At 37.5% G+C, this 26,662-nt stretch overlaps 1 protein-coding gene across 2 annotated transcripts in view; it reads left to right on the forward strand.

Moving 5' to 3' along the window:
- Nucleotides 1–26,662, forward strand: part of Mitofilin (inner membrane mitochondrial protein mitofilin) — a 107,850-nt gene that overhangs the window by 28,047 nt on the left and 53,141 nt on the right. For both annotated transcript variants that reach the window (XM_089090761.1, XM_089090762.1), the window contains exons 3-4: nt 8,661–8,870; nt 12,063–12,319. In XM_089090761.1, the coding sequence (XP_088946887.1) occupies nt 8,661–8,870; nt 12,063–12,319 (467 nt within the window). The remainder of the gene's footprint in view (nt 1–8,660; nt 8,871–12,062; nt 12,320–26,662) is intronic.

The raw sequence follows: 26,662 nt of genomic DNA on the forward strand, positions 1-26,662 counted from the left end.
AGAGAATTGTATTTTCTATAATTTTCTTACAAAAAACTAGAGTTTACGGTCAAAAACCCTTATTAACTCAGATTTTACAGAAATAGTTTTATTTTTCGATCCTAAAAAGGACTTTCACATTTGAACCAGAGAATTGTATTTTCCATAATTTTCTTACAAAAAACTAGAGTTTACGGTCAAAAACCGTTATTAGCTCAGATTCTACAGAAATAGTCTAATTTTCGATCCAAAACGGGACATAAGTTACACATTTTAACCAGATAATTGTATTTTCCATAATTTTCTTAAAAAAAAAACTAGAGTTTACGGTCAAAACCCTTATTAGCTCAGATTTTAAAGAAATAATTTATTTTTTCGATCCAGAATCACATTTGAATCAGAGAATTGTATTTTCTATAATTTTCTTACAAAAAACTAGAGTTTACGGTGAAAAACCCTTATTAACTCAGATTTTACAGAAATAGTTTTATTTTTCGATCCTTAAAACTGGACTTAAGTTTCACATTTGAACCAGAGAATTGTATTTTCCATAATTTTTTTACAAAAATTTAGAGTTTACGGTCAAAAACCCTTATTAGCTCAGATTTTACAGAAATAGTTTATTTTTTCGATCCAAAAATGGACTTGAGTTTCACATTTGAACCAGAGAATTGTATTTTCCATAATTTTCTTACAAAAAACTAGAGTTTTCGGTCAAAAACCCTTATTAGCTTAGATTTTACGGAAATAGTTTTATTTTTCGATTCATAAATGGACTTAAGTTTCACAATGGACTTAAGGCCCAAAACGTGGGCGGGCGACCGCGCCCCTCGAGTGGAGGGAGGGGGGATCTATGGAGGGTTGAAGTCTCTGCTGGTTAGGGTCATTAGTGCTTGCTATCCTTGATGGTTCGTACTCACATACACCTTGCTACTTGATTTGCAGGGATTTCTATGGTTTGTTCTGAATTTCTTTATTAAAATTATTTTCTTGCCATCTTCATCTCTCTTAGTATCAACTTTTTAGTATACTATAACGTTGGACCCTATTTTATACTGCCAACACTGTTCAAACGCCACTTGTGTATTGTACAGAACACATCAGAGAAGTAAAGCTAGGTCAAGTCATAAGACCATTTTATCATCGTTAACCATTTTCATAGATTGATATTGTTCCAAATTTATAATAAATAAGGTATGAATTAACATGCTCTTGAGGGTTACCTTAACTGTTAATCACTTTAACCCTTTTTTCTCCATCTTCCAAGCTCCGATGTCTCTGATTGGCTCCTAAAAAACGGATGTTAGCTAAAAAAAACAGTCTGGTTGAAAAACTTGGAGTTGAAACAAACTTGTGTGGGGGATCCCCGCTCATACTGTTATCTTTTTTGCAATGTTTAGGAACCGGAGGGGGATCCCCGCTCGCTTGGAAAGGTACCAATGAAAGGCAAGCAAAACTCTCTCCCATCCCTCCAAAAATATTTTATTCAGAGATTTCTTGTTAAAAAATTATCCAATCACTAATTAGAATCAATCACACTCCTATTATTCAAACATTAATTAATATCGTTCATAGTGTCCATTTTGCGAATTCCATATCCCTTTTTGCAAATGTCAATCAAACAATTCCGATTGTAAAAGCGTGTTTAAATACGTTGCTTGGAAAGGTATCCATAAGTACATGCTCTGAAAAGGTGCCAAGGAACGTAATCTCCCCAAACACGTTCTTGTATAATTCCATGTGCAATTCATATCAATAGGAATAACCAGTCTGCTTAAGTTATATAATTTCGATCATACTCTCAAAACATTTTAGACCACATTATACCTTGCCAACTTAAAAAAAAAAAAATGTCTACGTCAAACTGTGTGAGGGAGTTCTGACTCTCTTTGAAAAGGTGTAGAGCATCAAGCAAATAGTATGGGAATTCCTAGGGGCGCAAGCAAATTCCATAGATACACCCTACTTGTGTCGTCACCTGAGTTTTGTAATCTGACTTTTGAACTATTTTTAACAAAATGGCTGTCTCCAATTTGTTATCGGATGAATTTGGGGAAAAAGAGGCGTAGGGGGGGGGGGGCTAGTTGTCCTCCAATCTCTTTTGAATTAAAAACTGGACTAGAACTTTCAATTTCCAATCAAATGAACCCTCTGAAGCTATTACGTTCATCCCTTCCATAAGAACCATATAATTCTCCAGGAAATAGCTTAAAACGCCTGCCGTTGGGCCCTGGGGGTTGTGTGGACCACGGAGCTTTCGTTGTATGATCTTTGAATTTTCTTTTTTTAAAGGCTATTTCAAAGTTCTTATCGGATGGGTTTGAGGAAAATAGGGGTTGGAGGGAGGGAGGGAGGGCTAGTTGCCCCCCGAATTCCTTTGACTCTTAAAATATGAACGAGAGCTTTCAATTTCCATTCAAATGAGCCCTCTCAGAAGTTTATACGAGCATCCATTCCATAAGAACCATATATACCCCCAGAGCCTTGCTTACAACGCCTTCCCCTGGCCCTGGGGGGTTGCCTTGATACAGGAGCTTTTCTTATCTGACCTTTGAACTGTTTTTAACGAAATGGCTATCTCAAAATTTTTGAACTATTAGTTACCCTCGGATATCTTTTGACTCTTAAAAATTGAACTAGAACTTTCAATTTCTAATCAAATGAGCCCTCTGGCTATACACAATTTTTATCTCATGCATTTGGGGGGGGGAGGGCCTGGGGGGGGGGTAGCTGAACTTTGATCACTTTTGACTCTTAAGAAGGGAATTACAACTTTCAATTTCCAATCAAATGAGCCCTCTATGTAGTTTATACGGGCTTCTCTTCCATAACAACCATATATGCACCCAGGGCGTAACTTAGAACCCCTGCCCCCTGGCCCTAGGGGGCTGTGTCAACACCGGAGTTTTGTTATCCGAACTTTGAGCTATATTTAAGAAAATGAATATCTCAAAATTTTTATATGATGCATTTTGGGGGAAAATAGTGGGGGGGGGGGCTAGCTGCCCTCCGATCACTTTTGTTTACAAAAGTGAACTAGAACTTTCAATTTCCAAGCAAGTGAGCCCTCTATGAAGTTTATACGAGCATCTCTTCCATAACAACCATATTTGCCCCCAGGGTATAACTTACAATGCGTGCCCCCGGGCCATGGGGGACTTTGTAAACACCGGAGTTTTTGTTATCTTTTTATTTTAAACTATTTTTAAGAAAATATCTATCTCAAAATTGTTATCGGATACATTTGGGAAAAAATGGGCATGGGGGAGGGCTAGTTGTCCTCCAATCTCTTTTGACTCAAAACTGGACTAGAACTTTCAATTTCCAATCAAATGAACCCTCTCTGAAGTTTTCAATTTCATCCCTTCCATAAGAATCATATATTCTCCCATAAGGGCATAACTTACAACGCCTGCCCTCGGGCCCTGGGGGGTTGTGTCGACCATGGAGTTATCGTTATATGATCTTTGAACTATTAAAAAAAAGGCTATCTCAAAGTTCTTATCGGATGGGTTTGAGGACAATAGGGCGTGGATGGGGGGGGGGGGGCTATTTGTCCTCTGATCTCTTTTGACTCTTAAAAAGTGAACGAGAACTTTCAATTTCCAATCAAATGAGCCCTCTCAGAAGTTTATACGAGCATCCCTTCCATAAGAACCATATATACCCCCAGAGCCTTGCTTACAACGCCTTCCCCTGGCCCTGGGGGGTTGCCTTGATACAGGAGCTTTTCTTATCTGACCTTTGAACTGTTTTTAACGAAATGGCTATCTCAAAATTTTTGAACTATTAGTTACCCTCGGATATCTTTTGACTCTTAAAAAGTGAACTAGAACTTTCAATTTCTAATCAAATGAGCCCTCTGGCTATATACAATTTTTATCTCATGCATTTGGGGGGGGGGGAGGGCCTGGGGGGGTAGCTGAACTTTGATCACTTTTGACTCTTAAGAAGGGAATTACAACTTTCAATTTCCAATCAAATGAGCCCTCTATGTAGTTTATACGGGCTTCTCTTCCATAACAACCATATATGCACCCAGGGCGTAACTTAGAACCCCTGCCCCCTGGCCCTAGGGGGCTGTGTCAACACCGGAGTTTTGTTATCCGAACTTTGAGCTATATTTAAGAAAATGAATATCTCAAAATTTTTATATGATGCATTTTGGGGGAAAATAGCGGGGGGGGGGCTAGCTGCCCTCCGATCACTTTTGTTTACAAAAGTGAACTAGAACTTTCAATTTCCAAGCAAGTGAGCCCTCTATGAAGTTTATACGAGCATCTCTTCCATAACAACCATATTTGCCCCCAGGGTATAACTTACAATGCGTGCCCCCGGGCCATGGGGGACTTTGTAAACACCGGAGTTTTTGTTATCTTTTTATTTTAAACTATTTTTAAGAAAATATCTATCTCAAAATTGTTATCGGATACATTTGGGAAAAAAGGGGCATGGGGGAGGGCTAGTTGTCCTCCAATCTCTTTTGACTCAAAACTGGACTAGAACTTTCAATTTCCAATCAAATGAACCCTCTCTGAAGTTTTCAATTTCATCCCTTCCATAAGAATCATATATTCTCCCATAAGGGCATAACTTACAACGCCTGCCCTCGGGCCCTGGGGGGTTGTGTCGACCCTGGAGTTTTCGTTATATGGTCTATGAACTATTAAAAAAAAGGCTATCTCAAAGTTCTTATCGGATGGGTTTGAGAAAAATAGGGTGTGGAGGGGGGGGGGGGGCTATTTGTCCTCTGATATCTTTTGACTCTTAAAAAGTGAACTAGAACTTTCAATTTCCAATCAAATGAGCTCTCTCAGAAGTTTATTCGAGCATCCCTTCCATAAGAATCATATATGCTGCCAGAGCATTACTTACAACGTATGCTCCGGGCCCTTAGGGGTTGCGTTGTCACAGGAGTTTTTTTTTATTTGACCTTTGAACTATTTTTAACGAAATGGCTATCTCAAAGTTTTTATCGGATGGGTCTGGGGAAAATAGATGTGGGGATATGGGGGGGGGGGCTAGTTGCCCTCGTATATCTTTTAACTCTTGAAAAGTGAAATAGAACTTTCAATTACCAATTAAATGAGCCCTCTCTGAAGTTTATACGAGCATCCCTTTCGTAAGAACCATATACGCCCCCAGAACAACACTCACAACGCCTATCCTCCGGTCCATGGGGGGTTGTGTCGACACCGGAGTTTTTGCTATCTAATTTTTGAACTATTTAAAATAATGGTTATCTCAAAATTTGCAACAGATGAGTTTGGGGAAAAGAGGGCGTGGGGGGGGGGGCTAGTTGCCCTCCGATCTGTTGACTCTTAAAAAGTGAACTAGAACTTTCAATTTCTATTCAAATGAGCCCTCTATGAAGTTTATATGAGCATCCCTTTCATGAGAACCATTCATGCCCTCGGGGCATAATTTAGAACCCCTGGGGGGGGGGATGTATCGACACCGACGTTTTTTTTATCTGACCTTTGAACTATTTTTATCAAAATAGCTTTCTCAAAATTTCCATTGGATGGGTTTGGAAAAACAAGGCGTGGGGGGGGGATAGTTTCCCTCCGACCTCTGTTGCCCATTAAAAAGCTAACTATAACTTTCAATTTCCAATCATAGGAGTCCTCTTTGAAGTTTATACTAGCATCCCTTCCACAAGAACCATGTATTCCCCCAGGGCATAACTTACAACGCCTGTCCCCGGGCCCTGGGGGGCTTTGTCGACACAGGAGTTTTTGTTATATGATCTTTGAACTATTTTAAACAAAATGGCTATCCCAAAATTTTTATCGGACGGGTTTGGGGGAAAAGGGCGTGGGGGGAATGGTTACCCTCCGATCTCTTTTGACTCTTAAAAAGTGAACTGGAGCTTTCAATTCCCAATCAAATGAGCCCTCTCTGAATCTTACACGAGTATTCCTTCCATAAGAACCATATATGCCCCCAGGGCATAATTTACAATGCCTGCCCCCGGGCTCTGGGAGCTTTTGTCGACACCGGAGTTTTTGTTATATTATCTTTGAACTATTTTTAACAAAATATAAATACATCAAAATTTTTATCAGATGCATTTGGGAAAAGAAGGGCGTTGAGGGGGGGGGGGGCGTCGGGGGAAAAATATAAATAAATAATAATACCGTAATAATAAATCCTTAGAGCCGTATGGCCTTTAACCGCTGCCCCCGGCCCCTGGGGGGTTGTGTCGACACAGGAAGTTTTGTTATCTGACCCTTGAACTATTTTTAACAAAATGGCTATCTCAAAATTTTGATCTGATGCATCTGAGGGAAAAAGGGGGTGGGAAGGGGGGTAGCTGCCCTTCGATCATTTTTGACTCTTAAAAAGGGAATTTCAACTTTCAATTTCCAATCAAATGAGTCCTATATGAAGTTTATACAAGCATTTATTTCATAACAACCATATATGTGCCCAGGGCATACCTTACAGCGCCTGTTCCTGGTCCCTGGGGGGCTGTGTCGACACCGGAGTTTTTGTTATCTGAACTTGAAACTATTTTTAAGAAAATGTCTATCTCAAAATTTTTATCTGATGCATTTGGGGGAAAAGGGTGGGGGGGACTAGCTGATCACTTTTGACATACAAACGTGAACTAGAACTTTCAATTGCACCCGGGGCATAACGACTGCTTCTGGGCCCTGGGGCCTGTTTCGACGCCGCAGTTTTTGTTATCAGAACTTTGAATTATTTTTAACAAAATGCCTATCTCAAAATTCTTGTCTGATGCAATTGGGGAAAAAGGACATGTGCGGGGGGGGGGGGGCTAATTGCCCTCTGATCTCCCTTGGCTCTTAGAAAGTGAACTAAAACTTTTAATTTCCAATTAAATGAGCTCTCTCTGAAGTTTTTACAAGCATCCATTCTATACAAGAACCATATTTGCCCCCAGGGCATTACTTACAAGCCTGCCCCCAGACCCTGGGGGCTTGTGGCGACCCCTGAGTTTTGTTATATGATTTTTGAACTATTTTTAACAAAATGGCAACTTTAAATTTTTTATCGGATGTATTTGGCGAAAAGGGGGCATGGGGCGGGGCTAGTTGCCCTCCGATCACTTTTGACTCTTAAAAAGGGCACTAGAACTCTCGATTTACAATTGAATGAGCCCGCTTTGAAGATTATACGACGACCCCTTCCATATGAAGTGCCTCCGTGAAAAAGAATACTGCAATTTTTAGAAAGGAAACAGAAGGGCTTGAAAAGCTTATACTGCCCATCTACCCCATGATTGGTAATGCATTAACAGAACAATAATGCATATTAGTGTATTCTCATACATATGACTTGTGACACAGTTTCAAGCTCACATTCCTTGATGTACCTGCGTGACCCCAGTGTTAAAGTCTTTTTTTATTCTTTTGGTACGTTTTTTAGGTTTAGCTGCCCTCATCATCCTTGCTGAGGAAGAATTGATTGCTATTGGTTTGTCCTCCGAAGGTTGGCCTGTCTTTAAAGTACCATACTTAGCGTCTCTCCACTCCAGTGCAGTTGGGATTATACCAACTAAAAATGTATACGTAATTCTTATAAATATTCAAACAAGTGTGCAACATGTCTACTTTTTGCTTAAAAGTAGGTGAGGGAGGGGCAGGACAGCATTAGAAAGCCTCTTGCTCACTTTGGATTCGAATTGAAAAAAAAATCCAAAGAAAAGTAAAGAGTAATATTCAAGCCTACAACAAGCGGAAATAAAGACAGGTAATAAGTTAAACGTAAAATAAATAGAAATTACAATGAATAAAGAAGTTTAACGAAAAACGTTCATTGACATTTCTGATTGTTTTAAGTTTGACTTATTATAAGACTTTATTTCTCCTCGTTTTGGGTTTTAATAATTACTTTTTGATTTTCTTTAGAATTTTTCTTTTTCATATTAGTGACATATAAAGTATAAATATTTTTATAAATCAGCTTGGTCAATCAGCAAATCAGAGGCTTCCGAAGGCTCGAGATTCTTTTGTTTTGTTGTAGAAAATTGTGTTAAGCGAGATGTTCCTTTGGGTCATTGTCTTTTGTTTTCTAGTAAACACACTTGAATCTAAAGAAATTCATTTGAATAAGTTCCTCCTACTGGGTGCCACTATTTTTTTTATATAGTCTAGAAAACGAAAAAAGGTAGTTCTATCACATAATAGAAAGAAAAGACATAAATCGTTTTATTTTTCGAAGCAGGGCTTTATAATACTGAACATAGTGCTCTCCAAGACTGCAAATTTGCTGTTATGATGTTGTAGTGATGCTACTACTTCTTTTGGGCGTTTTTTTTTTCCATTTTTCTTTTATTAATCAGAATGTATTACGCGGATTGTTTTTTTTAGGTGACTCCAGTCGTGATAAAATTTGGATATTTGGAAATATCTTAAAAATTAAAATGATTTTCACAATATTTTTTTTTTTTTACTTTAATTTCCTTGACTTGGTGTGTTGGGCCTTCGGAGTTGCTCTTTGCTAAGTGTGTACTAAAAACACAATTTCTTGGGTCAGCCTGATTGTTGAATTTCGCTAGAAGGGGGTGTTTAGGCTTAAAATTAATGCCTGAAAACCCATAGCTACTGAAGCTTAAAGACCTTTGAATGACCAGCAATAACAAGGAATAACAAGACTGTGCATTACAATCTTTAACTTATATCCACCTATCTTTGAAGAGTCTTTTTTTTTAGTCGTTCGAAAGCTGCTTTAGTCCTAACCGGTGCTGCAGTAGCTGTAGGTGGCACTATCGCTGTTGCTGCAGGAAATCCAGCTGCAAGAGATTGGATTGAGTCAAACATACCTGGCACTAGTACTATATTCAGTGCTGCTCTGGGCTCTAAACCATATACTGTTATTGAAAAACCAGCATCAAGAAACCACATAAAACCAGGAATTGATAGGTATTATCATGTTTTTTTTTTAATAATCTGAAAAATAGAATTTAGAGAGCTAGACATGGCATTTATGCCAAATCTTTGTTCGTGTCTTTTTCAGACTGTGTCCTTTTTGAATTCTTTTTTGCTCGTGTACTTGCCCATTAATTTGGCCAAAGTACAATTTCTGCTAATTTTTTGTTTATCTAGTCTGTGTTGACCATGTTTGGCTGTAAAGACAGACTAATTGAAATGCTTTCAGCATTTTGATAATCAAGACCATAATAATCTTGATTTGAAACTGAATGTGCTCTGTGTGCCAGATATATAAAAATTTACCGTGAAAGATACTGGCTTTCTTGTGGTGTGGCCTTGAATGTGAACTTGTGCTGAAGTAGTGCTTATGATTTGTTTTGCCTACAATTTTGGTAAAGGGAATGCGTTAAGGTGACGAAACTTAGCATATGTTGGAATCTCGAAATAGCTTATTGGGATTAAGATATCCACAGTACATGTAAAAGTATTGGAGCATAAAATATATTTTGTATCAATAAGTTGTCTGCTCTTTTGTCTCTGAAATTTTCTTCTTTGGAGCCTATTTTCATCTATACGAAACAGCTATAGATCCATTCCTAAACGTTAATTAAAAAAAAGGACCATTTTGAGACGAGTCTGAAACGAAGGTATCTCGAGGGTCCTAGGATTATCGATCAACTTTAGAATTTTTTGTTATAGCTTTAAGGTCTCTATATCATAGGCTGAAGCAGCAGAATTTCTGGATTTATCTATGACATGTTTTGCATTAATTGTATAGTATTTCTTATGCAACACATGGTTTACTCACTTAGTCTATAGCGTCAGGAAATTTGACACAAAAAATATCACCTATAGTAAATATAGGTATAGTCTGTAAAACAGCAAAAAACCCTCAGTCCGCTTATATGCTGTATCTGCCCTTTATTATCTATATATTCTTTTTGGTATCCGTACTTAAACAATGACTTTTCAGACAAATTTAGTTCTATATTTTAAAGAAAGTAATAGAACCATGTAAATGAAACATTCCGGGATTCCCTCAAATATCAATTCCTGGAAATTTCTGAAAGTTTGAAGGAGCCAACATTACCATAAATAAGAATGTGGATACCCACTACAGTGTTATTTGCGCTTTGCTCGAATGAAATGTATTTTTAACAGTTTGTTCTTTTTTTCATAATATGTACAACAAAAATAAAAATAAAAAGTAAATGTGCTAATCAAGTTTACAAAAGCAAAACATTTTCATAGAGTAAACACATTTGTGAGTTTAAGTTTAGTTTTACTATTTTAAAAGGACACTTATTTGTCAACATTTTGTTTTGAAGCATTATCTTTAGTCTGCTGAACAAATGTTAAATTGGGATGCATTAAATAGTTACCTTTTTGTTCAAACTGTTTGGTCAAAATATGTGTAGCAAATTATGGCAATCTCCAAAGAGATTGCCATAAGAATGTATAGCAATCTCCAAAGGTATGTGGTTTAACTTCATCATGAATTGAATGATGCTTTAATAACTAAGGTATAGTATACAAGCTTTTAGTGATATGATGGAGTAAAGTAATGAGTCTCGAGTAGTCTGTAACATATTCAGATAGAGCAGCCAATAAAGTTTACTAAGTTAATGTGAAAAAATGGAGATTTGCGTCACGTGTGAACAGGAGCGGTCATAAGCCTGAAATTTCAAGATGTGGCCTTTGATTTAAGAATACCTAAATCTAAGAAATTTAGTGGATATATTGTGCAAAACTATAGTACATCTAGCCAAAAGTTGACCCCTTGCTAGTTCTGCCTTGTATCTCTGAAACTAATCCGAGACTAGCCAGGAGACATTTGAAGTTCCCTTAGTAGAAGGTTAGCAGAGAGGCTGGAGAATAGTATGGTTTTCTCTGATCAATTTTCTTTGATTTGGGCTTCCATGCTAATTAGGCTATTAATTATTTTACCTATTTAATATATTTTTGCTTTATTCTAAGCCATAAGTTAGTCTTGTTGCTGGAAATATTGAGTTAATTTTGATAGCAGTTCTTTGTCAAACTTGTCATAGGTTTATAATATTTCTTGTAGAATTAATTTAGATTTGCTAAAGTATGCAGGGCTAAATTTAAAGCTTTGACGCTTCTAGGCCCACGCGGTTTTGCTTTTCCGTATTTATGAAAGGTTTGTGGAAATCCAAAAATTCGGGGATAGTGGAAGGACTGAACAGAACGCAACTGATGGGCCAAAAGTAATGAAATAAACAAAAAAGAGAGGTTTATGACAATTTATAAGCGGCCACCGAAATCCTGTATTGTTTTAAAATCGCTCTTCTGTGAGTAGGCAGCGCGGCGGTGAAGTGTACCTGGCCCTTGGACAATAAATCACATCAGTCCGGTCTTTATTAAGAAAAAAAACACTAAATGATGATTTATTGTGCCCCTTGGCATTGTGCGCCATTAGCCCTGGACCTAGTGGGCCTATTGGTAAATCTGGGCCTGGTAGAATGAATGTTTGACAGTATCTCTCAAATCCTATGGGAAAGACAAATAAGATTGGAAGGTAATGTTGGTCTCCTTACTAAGATTAAATAAGATTAAGGATCTAGAAGCCACCATAGGGACAATAAGTATTTTTCTATAACGTGGGCGCTTAAATAAGTGGGAGAAGATGTGCCAGTGGTTTTTCAGAGGAATATACTGGAGAGACCGATTAGTACGTTTTAGGATAAGTTAAACCAAAAATGTGGTTTGTTCACCATATGTCCATAATGAAAGAAAGATTAACGTGGTTACGTTATGCTTTACAGTTCACGGTTACAATGGAAATTAGGATGCCCTCGACGGCGTTGGGAGAGGTCATAAGAAAATATTTAAAGGCAGTAAAAACTTCATGGGAGAGAGTACAGGCTTATAATTTGATTTGAAATATAATAGGTCTGAGTAGTCTGTATGGCTGTGTTGGCCTCAATGACTTAGTGCTCTGAGGAGCTGTTTGCAGTAGTAGATTAATCAATTGCCTTGTAATTAGATTTAATTTATCTAGAGTTAATATTTAGCTTGAGTTTTAAGCTTTAAACAGCAAACAAGTCGTGACATGACGTTTTTTCTACCAATTCTCATATCATACAATTTTCTAGTAGGAAGTGAATGAATGATTACTGCTTTTAGAATAAAGACAAATATTTTTTCTTTTTTTTATTATAGTTCAGAAAGCAGTCTAATGAAGAAAAAATTGGAACGAGAGGCAGCTAAGAAGCGAGAGGAAGAAGATGCTCTGGACAAATCTACCCCGAAAGAGTCTTTGCAATCCACAGAGTCGTCTGCTCCTGCGTTACAGTTGGATATACCCGAAACGGGCATTGTAACTCTACCTGGGTCGGTTACTGATAATTCGTCCAAATCTGGTGTCGAAAATAATCCTAACGCTGATCAAATCCCCGAAAGTACCTCTGAAATTGTTTGTAAGTAACCCAGAAGCATATGAATGATCAGTGCATTTTGTTTAAGGAGAAAATTTTGAGAAATTTGAGTGTGTAGTTTTCTGCTAGGTTTTCGCGTAAACAGTTTAATGATCTTAGGAAAATTCAGCAAACGCTAGGGTTTGCGTTACTTGCTGTTTTCTGTTTTATGACATAAATAATGTTTTACAATAATGTAGCATTATTTGTGACTTGCTGCCTTGCTGTTTGCGTTACTTCGTTATGAATTGTAATAGGTTTTATACTGGGTTACTATGGATACTACTTATAACAAACAGCTTTATGGGTCACTGCTGAAAATTTTTTTTTTACAGGGATATTTTTTTGGAATTCTATTTGAAGGTTGTTTGTTTTCATTGTTTATTTCTTTTTACATGGACTTGTTTTTACTGAATTAACCAATTTGGGAATTCTTTCTCAGTCGTCTCATTTTTCTTCAAAATGAATATAGGCATAGTCCAAATGTTTTATGAAGATTGGGTGGAAAATTTTAACTCAATATGCAATGGATGGGAATTTATGACTATTTTACTGGAGATGGCGTAGCATATATGGTAAATACACACAGTCCATGATCTTATTATCTTGTCCTTTTACCTACTGTCCTGATATTTCGCAAACTCGTTCAAATAGCGGCTCTGGACGTATTGGACTGTCCTGGACGTACTGGACTGGCTCTGGACTGTCCTGATATTTCGCAAACTCGTTCAAATAGCGGCTCTGGACGTACAAATAAAAAAAAGAGATGAAAATATTACAATAATTTGAAATTAATGAATATCGTGAAACTGGTCCTTGTAAATGGTGACCAACTTAGACCCGAAATTCAGTATATGTAATTTTTAATGGGACACACTCTAAGTCAGAAATTTGATGTACACATAAGCCACTGTTATAGCAATATATTGAGTAACTTTGGTGTAGACTTGAGAAGATATGTGATCCCCGTCCTGCATCGGTATCCGGGATCGTTGCTTTTCCTGAGGCTAAAATAATTTTAATGATTTAAAGAACATGAAAATTGGAACTTGGAATGTTGCGACGTTAAAAAATAACTATCTTTTCAACATTTTGACTGATGAATTCAGACGATTCGAACTGGACTTATTAGGAGTTTCAGAAACTCATATCCCAGGGGTAGGAAGCATGAAATTAGGTGATATAAAATTTATTTACTCAGACAGAAAGGATGGGCTACATAGACAGGGAGTAGGGCTCATGATGAATAAGGAAGCTGCTGAGTCTTGTTTAGGCTGGGAAGGTATTAATAATAGAATACTAATTGCTTATTTTATGACTAAAAAGTTCAGGGTATCAATTATAGTAGTATATGCCCCTGCAGAACCGACTGACGGAGATACTAGCGACTCAGATAAATTTTACTTACAGTTACAGGAGCAAATAGAAAGGGCCCCAGGTAGAAATATGATGTTTTTACTAAGGGATTTTAACGCCCAGGTCGGCAGAAATAGGGATACATGGTATCCTAGCCTAGGTAAATTTGGTGTAGGAAAAAAGCAGTAATGGATACAGACTTTTGCAATTTTGTAGGTATAACAATCTAAAAATAATCAATACGGAGTTCGGTAATAAAATGGCTCATAAGTTAACTTGGTATTCACGTGATGGCAGGACAGCAAACCTTATTGAGGGTGTTATACTAAACCGAAGACTGGCAGGATCAATACCAGATACTAGGGTATATAGGAGTGCTGTTATTGATGTTAAAAGTAAAGATCACCATCTAGTAGTGTCTAGGGTTAATTTAAAGTTGAAATTTTGGAAGGGTAACTATCTCCCGGGAAGTTATGATGTTGCTAGACTCCAAGATGAGAATTCGAGAGACACTTTCCAGGAACAGTTGAACACTAAAACTTGAGAGTTTAAAATTTGACAATGTGGAAGATGGTTGGACTGATTTTAGAAAAATAATTTGTGAAGTTGCTGAAGGTGTCTTAGGGAAGAAAGCTAAGACGGGAGCTTAGATTGTTAGTGTAAAGGCAACATGTCTAATAGAAAGGAGAAGGGAGTTACAAGAATTATCTGAGTGATAGATCATATGAAAACAAAAGGAATGTAAAGAAAGTGGAGAAAGCATTAAAATATGAACTAAGTATGAGTTTAGTATCTGAACTAAAAGGAACTAACTTGTGAACCTAATCGGATTATCTTTTGTACTGTACTGTGTTAGATTGCGCAATTAACTTGTGGATTTAATTGTGAGGGATTGTTCACTTCACACAAAGTGAGTTATTATTTATGTGAGTGAAGTGAGTGAATAATCTAGTTCCATAACTGAATATTTACTATTGGTCAAGTAACTTTGAATTAAGACTGATTAACAGTTCGTGAATATGTAGTGTCTCGTCATAATAAATGTCGGGAAAAAAGCAGCCCCCACGGCTACCACCCGAGAAGGGTACTCCCACTGAAACCCTTGGCCAGTCGCCCTTCCCACCTCCTGCTATAACTCTGTCTAGAACCCCCCCCAAATACGCGGTCTAAAACAGTTAGCCACCTGTCAGGAATTTAGGCATTAGCGACAACTAACCCTATTGAAAGAGTTGAGACGCCTGGAAAAAAGAGGGAAAAGGATGAAACTCGATCGCCAGTGATGGTGCAAGCCCTCTCTTCAAGTATCCCAGAAACTAGTAGTGCAGATTACCCTAATTATTATACTGTCTCAATCAAGAAAATCAATGGCCAACCCTTTTCTAAAGATCGAATAACGCAAATTAGGAAAGCTGTTTTTCTGATCGCCAAGGTAAATTTTGAACTTGTTTTCAAGCAGGACGAGTCTATTGATATTTACTTTACGTCTTCTCAGGCGGCAGACCATATGCTGTCAAAATCCAAAGAAATAATTCTTGATGGCTCGAAAATTTTAGCCACAAAAAAAATGTGGAAAAGTTACACAAGTATCTGCTTTATGGTGTTGATACCAGTGTAAAAATGGAGGAAATACAAACTGAACTAATAGATTCTTCAGGCCTTCTCATAAATCCTTCAACTGCAATAAGGCTAAGTTTAAACAAAGAAGGAGTCCTTCACCCAAGCCGTTCAGTCCTCATTTCCTGCAAAGTTGAGCTAAACAGAGAAATATTCTTGTACGGTATGTCCCTTTTTTATAAGATTTTTTAAGCCTAAGTCCCTACAATGCTCTACTTGTCTGGCCCACGGCCACAGAAAAAAGCACTGCAAACAGTCCCATCCGTCTTGCCTTAAGTGTGGGAAAACAGGCCATGCAATTAGTGAATGCCCTGAGTCAGACCCTTTCTGCAGAAATTGTAACCGTAAGGGACACACAACCCTCCAAAAACAATCTTGCCCGGCTCACCAAAAGCGAGTCTTAATCCTTAGAACATCGGATAAAATGAACCTACCCTACTCAGTTGTAGCTGCAAGAATCCCTCGGCAACCCACATCCCATCGGCCCAGTAGAAACCAAGCAAAAGTTGTTGTGGAAGATGCACATACAGTATCATTTCCTAAAGAGGCAAACAATGTTCATACTCAAGGTATTAGTCAGTCCCCCCATCCCTTACCTAAGTTTACTTCAACATTCTGCCCCCCAAAAGATTCATCCGAAAGTTGCCAAGAATGGCAAAGACTTGCAACTTATCTCACAGTCAGTCACTTAATTGAGGTTAGTAATGAACCAGGAGAAACCAAAAATATTCTCAAGAAGAAAGCTATCACCAAACTCCTAGGTGATGACATCTTGCAAACAGCTATAGCTCAACTATCTTCCATCAAAAAGGACATAGATTGCACATCGAAGCTAGTTAAGCCTGTTGACTCAACTGCTGATCAAATCGGTGCCATTGCCCTAGTCAAAGGCAAGAAATCTATGAAAAAAACGGTAAACTCTCCATACCAGTCCAAAATTTCCACCAATGATAATTCGTTGGCTGAAGAAGAATTTTAGTCATCAAACCAAGCAAATGATGAAACTTTGACCACAGCGCATATTTAAATGTATATTATGCAAGATTTTGCGTTTCTTACGAAATTATCACTGTGCAATAATGTTGTTTTTAACTATTACGATGACCAAAATAATTTGCGCAACAACCCCTTAGCTAGCCCTGATAGCCGCTTAAGCCATATTAACTGTGAATATCTCGACACTTTCGTTTTGTAAAAAATGTAAAACCTAAGTTGATGGAAGAGACAAAACTTGATATTATCTGCTTTAACATCAGAAGCATAAGAGATAAGTGGACTAATTTTAAAGATTTAATTTTAATTAACGGTTACTGCCCTTTCGACGTAATTGGAATAACGGATACGTGGCTTTCAGAAATTGACGATACTAATGAATTTTCCCTCCCTAGCTTTCAAGCTATTTATATTGGAAGAAAATTAACCAAGTCCTCTGGTGGCATTTCTCTTTCCATCCGGTCAAGTCTAAAATTCACCAGGCTATTACACTGTGAATCCTTATTCTCGCAACCTATAAATAATAGACGCATTTATTCAATAATTGTTGATATAAGTGTTGACGACAATTCTTTTATTTTTTCATTGTTTTATAAGCCACCCTCATTTCCTACACATTTCTTTTGTAATCTTTTTGATGACTTTTCTAGTTTTATTAATTTACCACAAAAGAAGGCAATAGTTTTTGGGGACTTCAATTGTAATTTACTAAATGTTAGCAGTAATAATGATTGTGATACCTTCTTTGAAACATTTACCTCAAGTGGTCGTCTTCCAACAATCCTTTTTCCTACTCCCTGGCTTTCAAGCTATTCATATTGAAAGAAATTTAACCAAGTCCTCTGGTGGCATTTCTCTTTACATCCGGTCAAGTCTAAAATTCACCAGGCTATTACACTGTGAATCCTTATTCTCGCAACCTATAAATAATAGATGCATTTATTCAATAATTGTTGATATAAGTGTTGACGACAATTCTTTTATTTTTTCATCGTTTTATAAACCACCCTCATTTCCGATACATTTCTTTTGTAATCTTTTTGATGAATTTTCTAGTTTTATTAATTTACCACAAAATAAGGCAATAGTTTTTGGGGACTTCAATTGTAATTTACTAAATGTTAGCAGTAATAATGATTGTGATACCTTCTTTGAAACATTTACCTCAAGTGGTCTTCTTCCGACAATCCTTTTTCCTACTAGAGTTGGACCTAAGAGGTCTTTAACTACTATCATTGAAAAAATTCTTGTACCCAATTCCCTAGTAAACCACCTGTACTCCAATGCTTCGTTCTCTGAGGTATCATAATCCCTTCGACTTTGTATTTGCCTATCCACCCTATCACTAATTCAACACCCCAGAGCTAGTATCTCTTCTTCTAATAGAATATATAATATTGTGAATACGAACCGGTTCACGGATCGTTTGAAATCATTTGACTGGTCAAAGGTTTTGGATTGTCAGGATGTTAATTCAGCCACAAATGGTTTTTCACAGGGACTGGGTGATCTTATCAGTTCAACCTTTCCAGTCTGTAAATCAAGCCGAAAAACTACCTATATACACCCCTGGATGTCCAATAGCCTTATAATCTCTTCATATTGTAAAAATGACCTATATAAGTTAGCTTGCAAAACCAGTAGCGTTATTGACCTAACTAATTATAAAAGTTACAAAAACTTATATACCAAACTCATCCGTGAAGCAAAAAAATTATTATTATTCAAAAATCATTCACAGCCAAGGTACATTTAAAAAAATTTTTTAAACAATATATAAAATTCTTTAAAAAAAAAAGGAATTAAATATGTAGACCTATTTAACGTGAGGGATAAAGTTGCAGATTTAGCGGCCCACTTAATGTCCTGGAGCCCGTTATGACTTATTTAACCAATAGACCGAATGACATTTCCTGGTCCCCCTCCGAGTCAGTACACCCTAACAAGAATTCCAGATCCATATATTTCTCTCCAACTGATAGTAACAAGGTGCTTCAAGTTATCAAATCTCTCTCTAATAGTAGTACACCTGACTTCCTTGGGATGAGTAATAAGCTTCTTAGAACTGCATCTTCCTATTTTCGTGAACGCATTGTGCACATAGCACACCTGTCTTTGATCAGTGGAGCCTTCCCAGAAAAATTTAAATCTGTAATTGTTTTCCCGATTAATAAAAATGGCGATCCATCTAAGATAAGTAATTATCGTTCAATCTCACTTCTCCCAGTTGTATCCAAAGTGCTTGAGAGAATTATCTTCAGATGTCTTTCTTCCTTTTTATTTGGGATTAATCCTTCAGATTCGTTGATTTCTTCTCATAAATATGGCTTTCGTCCCAAATTGTCAACTGCGCATGCACTAATCGACGGCACACAGTTTACCGTTCCCAACTTGACCTTAAAAATACTGTAATTGGCTTATTTCTGGATTTTTCTAAGGCCTTTGACATGGTTGATCACAGTGTTTTATTAAGTAAACTCAAGAAGATAGGTATTCCTGGAATTTCTTTCTCATGGTTCGACTCCTATCTCTCTGGTAGAGTACAGAGTGTGAGTCTGGGCGGCATGACCTCGCATCCCCTACCTGTCCGGAGGGGCGTCCCGCTGGGCTCTGTTCTTGGTCCAATACTTTTTCTCCTTTATATTAATGATTTGGTTACAGGCCTGGGTCCATCAGTGCACCCAGTACTTTTTGCTGACTATACAAACTTTTTCATCACCGGCCCTAATTTACCATCCGTCGTCACCTCTGCTCAAATTCTTCTGAATAGAGTACAGGAATGGTCTCTCGTTAACTGCATGACCATTAACAGCAATAGAAGTCGGGTTGTATTATTTCGTATCCCTTACAAAAAAAATTAAGCTCAGCAAGCACTTGGCCAAAAATATTCCATCAATCTCCTCCCGCAGGTCAAAGTTTCCAAGTTTCTTGGTGTCCACATAGACTCCTCCCTATCATTTGCAACTCATGTATCCTGCATCAGAGCAATAATTTTGCGACTGGTAAGTATGATTAATCGTGTGAATAATTTTCTTCTCCCTGATATCCTTGTCAGCCTTTATTACTTTTTTATTTACCCATATATATCATACTTCGGATCTGTTTGGGGAAACATTTATCCTTCAGTTACCAATAAATTAAAAACGGCCCAAAACCGTACCATCAAAGCAGTTTTTCGGCTGCCCCGACCATATCCCACCCAGAACTTGTTCTCCGATTTTGGTATTATTCCTTTTGAACAAATTATTAAAAAATTAAATTTATCCCTTGCATACTCCGCTTACCATAAAAACCTTCCTCCCCAATTATTATCTTATTTTAATTGCAATAATTCTGAAGGCCTATGTCTCCGTTTATCCAACCGTTCCTTTATTGTCCCCAAGTTTGTTTCTAGCTCCGCCCAGCGATACCCCATTTATAAATCTATACTTCAATGGAATATGATACCCTCTAGTATCGAGCTATCCACAAGTTTTCGCACGCTGTATAACAATGTTACTAAACTTTGATATTATTAATCTCTAAATTTATAATCAATTTTCTTTAATTTACCCGTGTTTTCTCTGTTTTTTCTTTTTTTTTCTCTCTTATTCATTTTCAATTTTTTGTTGTTATGGTTCTCAACAAGTTCGCTTCCAGGATCCATATTATTATTGGTGTTATGTTTCATCTTATTTTTATTTCAATAAATTGAATTGATTTGAATTAAGTAGGAGTGAAATGGAGGCCTTAGATAAAATTGCCGAGGATCTGGAAGATGCAGCTAGACGGTACTATAGTAAAATATTGTAGTGGCGTGTTAATAAATTGAGAGGGAGTAGTCAATCCAGACTTGTCCCAGTTAAAGATAGGAACGGAGCTGCCGTTAGGGTCAAGGAGATAATTGAAGTAAGGTTTATATAACGTTCTTATAATGTGTTACACCAGAACTGAGTTGACGGATCAGATTTGAAGGAAATTGGAGAAGTATACTGCACCTTTAATGTAACAAAATCGTTGCTTTATGAGGAAGAATTAGTGACAGCACTAAAATGAATAACAAATAATACGGCTCCAGGTGCTGAAAGTTTGGTAAATGAGTTTCTTAAATATGGTGGCTCTGAGATTAGAAAAAAATTACTGAAGATTATGAATATGATTTTTGAAAAAGGGGGAAGTACCTAACGATTTTAGGAAAACCTTAATTAAGCCAGTTTATAAGAAAGGTGATAAGAGTGAATGTGGTAATTATCGAGGCATTAGTATGGTCTCTGTAGTTAGAAAATTACTTAGTAAGTATGACACCCTTTAGCATGGGCGTAGGCAGCATCTTGTGTAGGGGGGGGGGCAGCCGCTTTTGTGATGGAGGGGGGATCTTACTAATACTTCCCCAGGTCCTTTGAATATAGGTCTTTAGAAACTAGTCATTCTATATTTCACTAAAACTCGGCCTTTAACATTTTCCATGTTGTACTTTTCCCGCCACAGTATAACATAAGAGACCCACTATCCTACTTCCAATTTCCAGAAAACATAAACAAAACAAAAGCGATTTGACACAAATCACATTTTGGTTAGATAACAGCTTCTTCTAAGAATTCAACTCAAAAGTTTACAGTTGGGCAAAATTAAATATTAAAATTGGTATAGGGGAGACCGGCCCACGTCTAGCCAAAACAAACAGTTTCAATGCAAATACCTATGGGGCTTCTGGTGGATTATAAATACTCTGACAGATTTCACCGTATTTTTTTTTAAAAAGTCTGACCTTAATTATTACTTTTACCAAAAATTTCAGATTGGATCACTTTTTATTGTGATTAGCTCTGCAATTTTGTTAAATTTTTTCTGAAATCCTACGCCTAATTACGAATACTAGAAAACTCGTCTTGTAAACTCACGTTGTATCCTCCTATTATTTGGCGGTTTTTGGCATCTTCCAAGACGTGCCATCTTCACCAGTTTGCTGTTAGTATTTTTTTATCCTGTGGGATAGTGAACTCCCATGTTCGGCTTCAATACCCAGGTTAAATTTGGCTTGCCGTACCAAGGTGTCCAAAAGTGGGCTATGCTTGTAAAAGCTGTGTAAACAGCATATTTAAAGGTTGAAGGCAAGCTTAATACCCAAAACTGTGTTATTTCTGGCGTTGTTTAATCCTGTCAGAACAGTAGGTGAACTGAAGTTCTTTTTTTTCTGTTAAATTTCATTCAAGATAAAATGATTAAAAGTAAAACAGAAGAGAAAAGAAAAAAAGGTGGCTGTGATCCAGAAGAAAGTAAAATAGCAGTTTTTTCTGTCTTATTCTACAAGAAATCAGTTGGATTCTTTGGAAGTACCATGGGTGTCCCCAGAGGAACGCTGCAAGACTACATAAAAAAAAGTTGAGAAGCTGAATATCCCTCTAAAAAGTCTGGACCTGAATTTCCTTACACCCTGTTACAACCCATGATCAATATTTACAGAGGAACAAGCCAAAAGACTAAAAACTTGCTTGAAAACGATAGTTTATATGCTTTCGACTGTATTCCCCTAGAAGCGTGTAAATTTGCATACACTTATGCCATTATTAAGAGCATAAAAGTACCGGATAACGGAACTGCAAAGGTAGTGGAAACAGTGGAGGAATTACAGGTAGGCTAAAGATTGGTACCGTGGTTTTATGGATTGACTTAAAACTCTATCAGTAAGAACGCCAATAAGTACAAGCCTATGACGGACAACTGCTTTCAACTGTCACAGTGTAGGAGCTTTCTTTAACAACCTGATTGAGGCCTATATAAACACATGTTCAGACCACAAGACGTTGGAAGTTTTGACGAATCAGGTCTGAAAAAATCCCCAAGCCTGGTAAAATCATTGCACAGCGAAGCCAGAAGTAAGTAGGGAAGGTCACGTCAACAGAAAGAGGTCAGTTGACCACGATTTGTGCTGGTGTTAATACATTGAGAACACAGTTCCTCCTCTATTTATTTCCCCACAAAAACAGTGTCCGGAAATTTTACTCAGGGAAGCTATACCAGGAGCCATCATGATCGGCTCAGAAAACATTTCTGGTTGGATGACTGCCTCTCATTCTTTGCTTTACTAGCAGCATTTTATCAATCCCAAAAAATCAACCCAAAAAATCTCAAACCCAAAAAATCAACAAGAAAAGAATATGAAAAACTCAGAAGTGCTCACTGACACCCCTATGAAAGAATGCATTACTGCTAGGATAAAAGCTGTATCTGCCAAAAAGCCCTAGTCCTGGAACGGAAGAAAGTCAGACAAGTGAAAAGACTAAAAAGCAAAAGCCGTGTCTCATGCAACAAGAGTTACAGTTAGAGTGATGATTCTGACGTTGATGATCCTGCATACAACAACTCTTCAGACTCCAGCATAGACATTGAAGACGATCCCCCTACAAGAAACTTCTAATTTGACACTGAGAAAGTCAAGACTGGTGATAATATTCTGATTGAGCTGAAGAACAAGGAAGGGAATTCTGTTCACAATGTTATCATTATCAAAAGTAGCAACTGAAGAACTTAAGGTCCTCTTTTGGAAGAAGACTGGAGCAAGAGACATTGCGCTAACTGACGAGATGAATAGTGTCTTAAAGACAGAAGTTGAAATAAAACTGCCACCACTGAAAGGTAGAACACCAAGATTAGCGGAGCGGCTTACTTTTGGTGTTGATCAGTCAATGTGTGATTAGAAATTAATACTCTTTAGTTTTTCTTTAAAACCTTAATAAAATTCATTTTGTAGATTCTTATGCTGACCATCTTCTTTCTTAATTTTATTGCCGAAAAACAAGCTTTAATGTTCCCCTGGTCACTTTTCTTTTTCTTTTGTCCGGTGGCCAAACGTAAGGCAGAGACGACTGAACCAGTGCCGGGATGGCCCAGGTTTGGCACTCTTGACCACTTGGATAGAGAGGCATCCAGGTCGAAAAATGGCGGAGTATTTCTAATTGTTTTTTTTCAAGGATGGTATTTAATGAGTTACTTTTGCTTTGACAAGCTCAACAACTTCTTATCGCTTGAATCAATTCATGGAGAATTAAACAAGTCAAAATCAGCCAATCGTGGATCAGTCTCCTGTATATATATCAGACCAACAATCAATATTGAAGATTGAAACGTAAATGTTGATATTACAAATAATATTTGGATATTCCTGTTTGTTTCCAGCTTTTTTAACCATCTACCAGGTAACATCCAACAAAAATTCTAACATACGAAAACTTCTCGCTAATATCTATCGTAAATTTGAAGTTCTAGGGGGGGGCAGCTGTTCCCCCCCTGTCCCCCTTCCCTAGGCCCATGCCCTTTAGACTGAGAGATGCTGTAGACAAAGTTTTAAGAGAAGAATAGTGTGGTTTTACAAAAGGTAGAGGATGTGTCGACCAAATTTTCACTCTTAGGTTAATAATTGAGAAGTGACTGAGTCGTCAAACACCTTTGGTCTTCAATTTTATAGATTAAGCGCAAGCGTTCGATTCTGTTGATAGAAAAGCTTTTGCAAAGGTCTCATCCTTGTATGGTATTCCAAACAAATACATTAGAGTGATTAGTGTTATCTATAAGAATAAAACTGCTGCAGCTAAGGTAAGAAATGAGGTTAGCAGCTGGTTTTTTATTAAATCAGGAGTTAAGCAGGGTTGTGTCCTAGCCCGCTTTATATGGATTATTTTGATGGACTTTGACTTAAGGAGCACAGGAAAGGGAACGGGAGACCACGGAGTCAAATGGGGAGGAAAAAGTCTCCTGGACTTAAATTATGCTGATAATTTAAGCATCCCAGATGAAAGTGTGAGCAAAATGAATGAACTTTTATAAATTTTGCGAGTTCAGGGAGCTAGAATACGTATAGAAAATAATGTTTAGAAGACTAAGTCACTGAGGCTAGGAATAAGTGAAGATGAAAAGGTGACTCTGGGTCACGAAAGATTGATCAGGTGGGCAGCGTCACTTACCTTGGTAGTATTATTAGTAAAGACGGTGGGAGCAGTGAAGATGTTAAAAGTAAAATAGCCAAGGCTCAGGGTGTTTTTTTTTCACAGTTAAAAAAAAGTTTGGAAGAATAGGAAGATAAGTCTGCAAACCAAGATTATAATATTAGAAGCTACAGTGGACAGTGGTGAAATATGGCTCTGAAGCATGGGCACTCCGAAAAACAGATGAAGATTTGCTAGATGTGTTCCAGAGAAAGTGCTTACGGATTGTTCTGGGTACTCGGCTGAATGACTGTATTTCATACACTAGGCTGTATGAAAAATGTTGTTCAATCCCGCTTTCTAGGGCTATAATGAAAGAAAGGTTGAGATTGCTAGGGCACGTCATGTGGATGAAGGATGACAGATTGCCGGAGATTGTTCTTATTGGCCAAGCGTCTAGGGCTAAACGGAAAGCAGGTCGTCCTCCTTTTGGGTGGGAGGACGTCATAGAGAAAGATTTAAAGGAAATGGGAAGTTCCTGAGAGGGTGTAAAAAGGTAGTATGGCAGCACTAAACCCCTTAAGGTCCAAACCGGCGGTGCTGATCTCCGTTTCGTGGCCCTCATCCAGGAAGTGCAATGGGGGGCTGGGGGCCAGCCATCCTGTGTAAAAAGGTAGGCTTTGAATAGATTGGAATGGAGGAGGAGCGTGCGTAGCTCTGTCAGCCTCAGGCGGCTTTTTGCTGCGGTGAGTTGTTAGTAGTAGTAGTAGTAGTAAATACTAGAAATCTGATTTCCCTCATGGTCCTGCTGCTGGATGTCGTTTATGTCCAAGACTCTGAAAAAGCAAATTATGACGGTCATTTAGAACCAAACATATCAAAATAGACTCAAAATTCCTTTATTTTACCACCGCCAAAAAGGACCTGTTCTTTTCAACTGAAAATAAAAATTATTATTTTTTATGTATTTCCAGTTAATTTTATTAACCAAGTTGCTACGAGTTTGTGATTCATTGCAAAGATAAGGTGAATCTTTATTAATATAAGTAGCTATTGTAAAATTTCAAATCTAGCCAACGGAAAGCAGAGCTCGATGTAATTGAGGGATTTAGAAAAGAGGTACTATATAGGGCAAGCGAGGTGTGGAAGTTATGAGCCTTTCCCTTAAAAATTCAACAGAAAAAAAAATCTTTACAATTACACAAAATATATACAAATCAGATTTATGCTTTTTTGATAACCATAGTCTTCCTCCCAAGACTCCGACAGCTGGAAAAGTATATAATAAGGTTGGGGGAGGGAATTCATTCTCGCTTCCTCCAACTAATAATTACTTTTGTTTGGGGGGATGGAGGCAATGGGTTCGTGAGGTCTGATCCTCGACTCAGGGTGTTTGGGTCTGCCCCGCCTTTAAATTAATTAAATTTATCAGCTTTCCTCCCAGAAAAAAAGTGTTCGGACTGCTGGATTCTTCACCTACTACAGAAATATCGCTCCCATAAACGCTTACAAGGGCATAGATATATAGATATACATTTGTATATCAATTTGCATAGATATACAAATACGAACTAAGCTGAGAAAGGGGAATCTATCTGAAGAAAATATTGAAAAATATGGGACAAATTGAAAATGCATACTCTTTAAATTTCCAGGGAAGGGGGCATGCATCTTATCTACTTTGGCGGTGCAAAATTTCCCTGCGTTGTAACTTTTGCCTACACTTTTGGATGATTAGATCGATTTCGTTTTGATAACAGATGTTTGTTTATTTGACATTTTTTGTAGGAATAGGACTGATTATGAAGCACAATTGCCTTTGAGGCCCTTTTATTTTATTTTTTCTTATTGTTTCACTAAAAAAGAAAATAAAGAAAATATAATTTCCGATGGGAGAGGAAGGGGAGCACTTCCCTGCCATATTGTCGCATAGCTTTGATTTTATACTGAATGAAGGACTAGTAGTTTAAAATCCATGTAGAAGTGGAATTTTCCTCAAAAAGAAGTCTACTGGACTAAATTCAAGCATAAATATATTATGTTTATGCTTGGGCACAATTGGCAACGATGTATGGTTATTCAAGTATTTTGATGACAATGGGATGTACCCAAAATCAGGATGACATTGAATGACAGGTAGTATTTTATGCCTTATTTTTAGCGAAAAGATGGTGAAACAGAATCGGGAATCAGAAAGTGAGAGGTTTTCCGGTGACTAGAGTTGAGGAAATATTTCTGGTCCTTCGGAGGAATCCACTTATGCGTCTAAGTTCGCAAGCATTTGTGGGATAAAAACCTGTTAAGAACTATTAGCTAAGGCAGTTTTCTGCTATTATAAGGTCCTTGAATTTTTTTTAGGTACCACATCTAGTCTGTTAATTTGAAAATATTGAGACATTTTGGCACCCCTATGAACTTGAAATTTGTTTCCTAAAAGTCAAACTTTAAGTTTCTTTTCATTCGTTAATCCAGTCTTATTGAT

This window comes from Artemia sp. Qi Xiang Cuo, chromosome 6 (assembly GCF_049724085.1).
Source record: "Artemia sp. Qi Xiang Cuo chromosome 6, ASM4972408v1, whole genome shotgun sequence".
NCBI lineage: Eukaryota > Metazoa > Arthropoda > Branchiopoda > Anostraca > Artemiidae > Artemia > Artemia sp. Qi Xiang Cuo.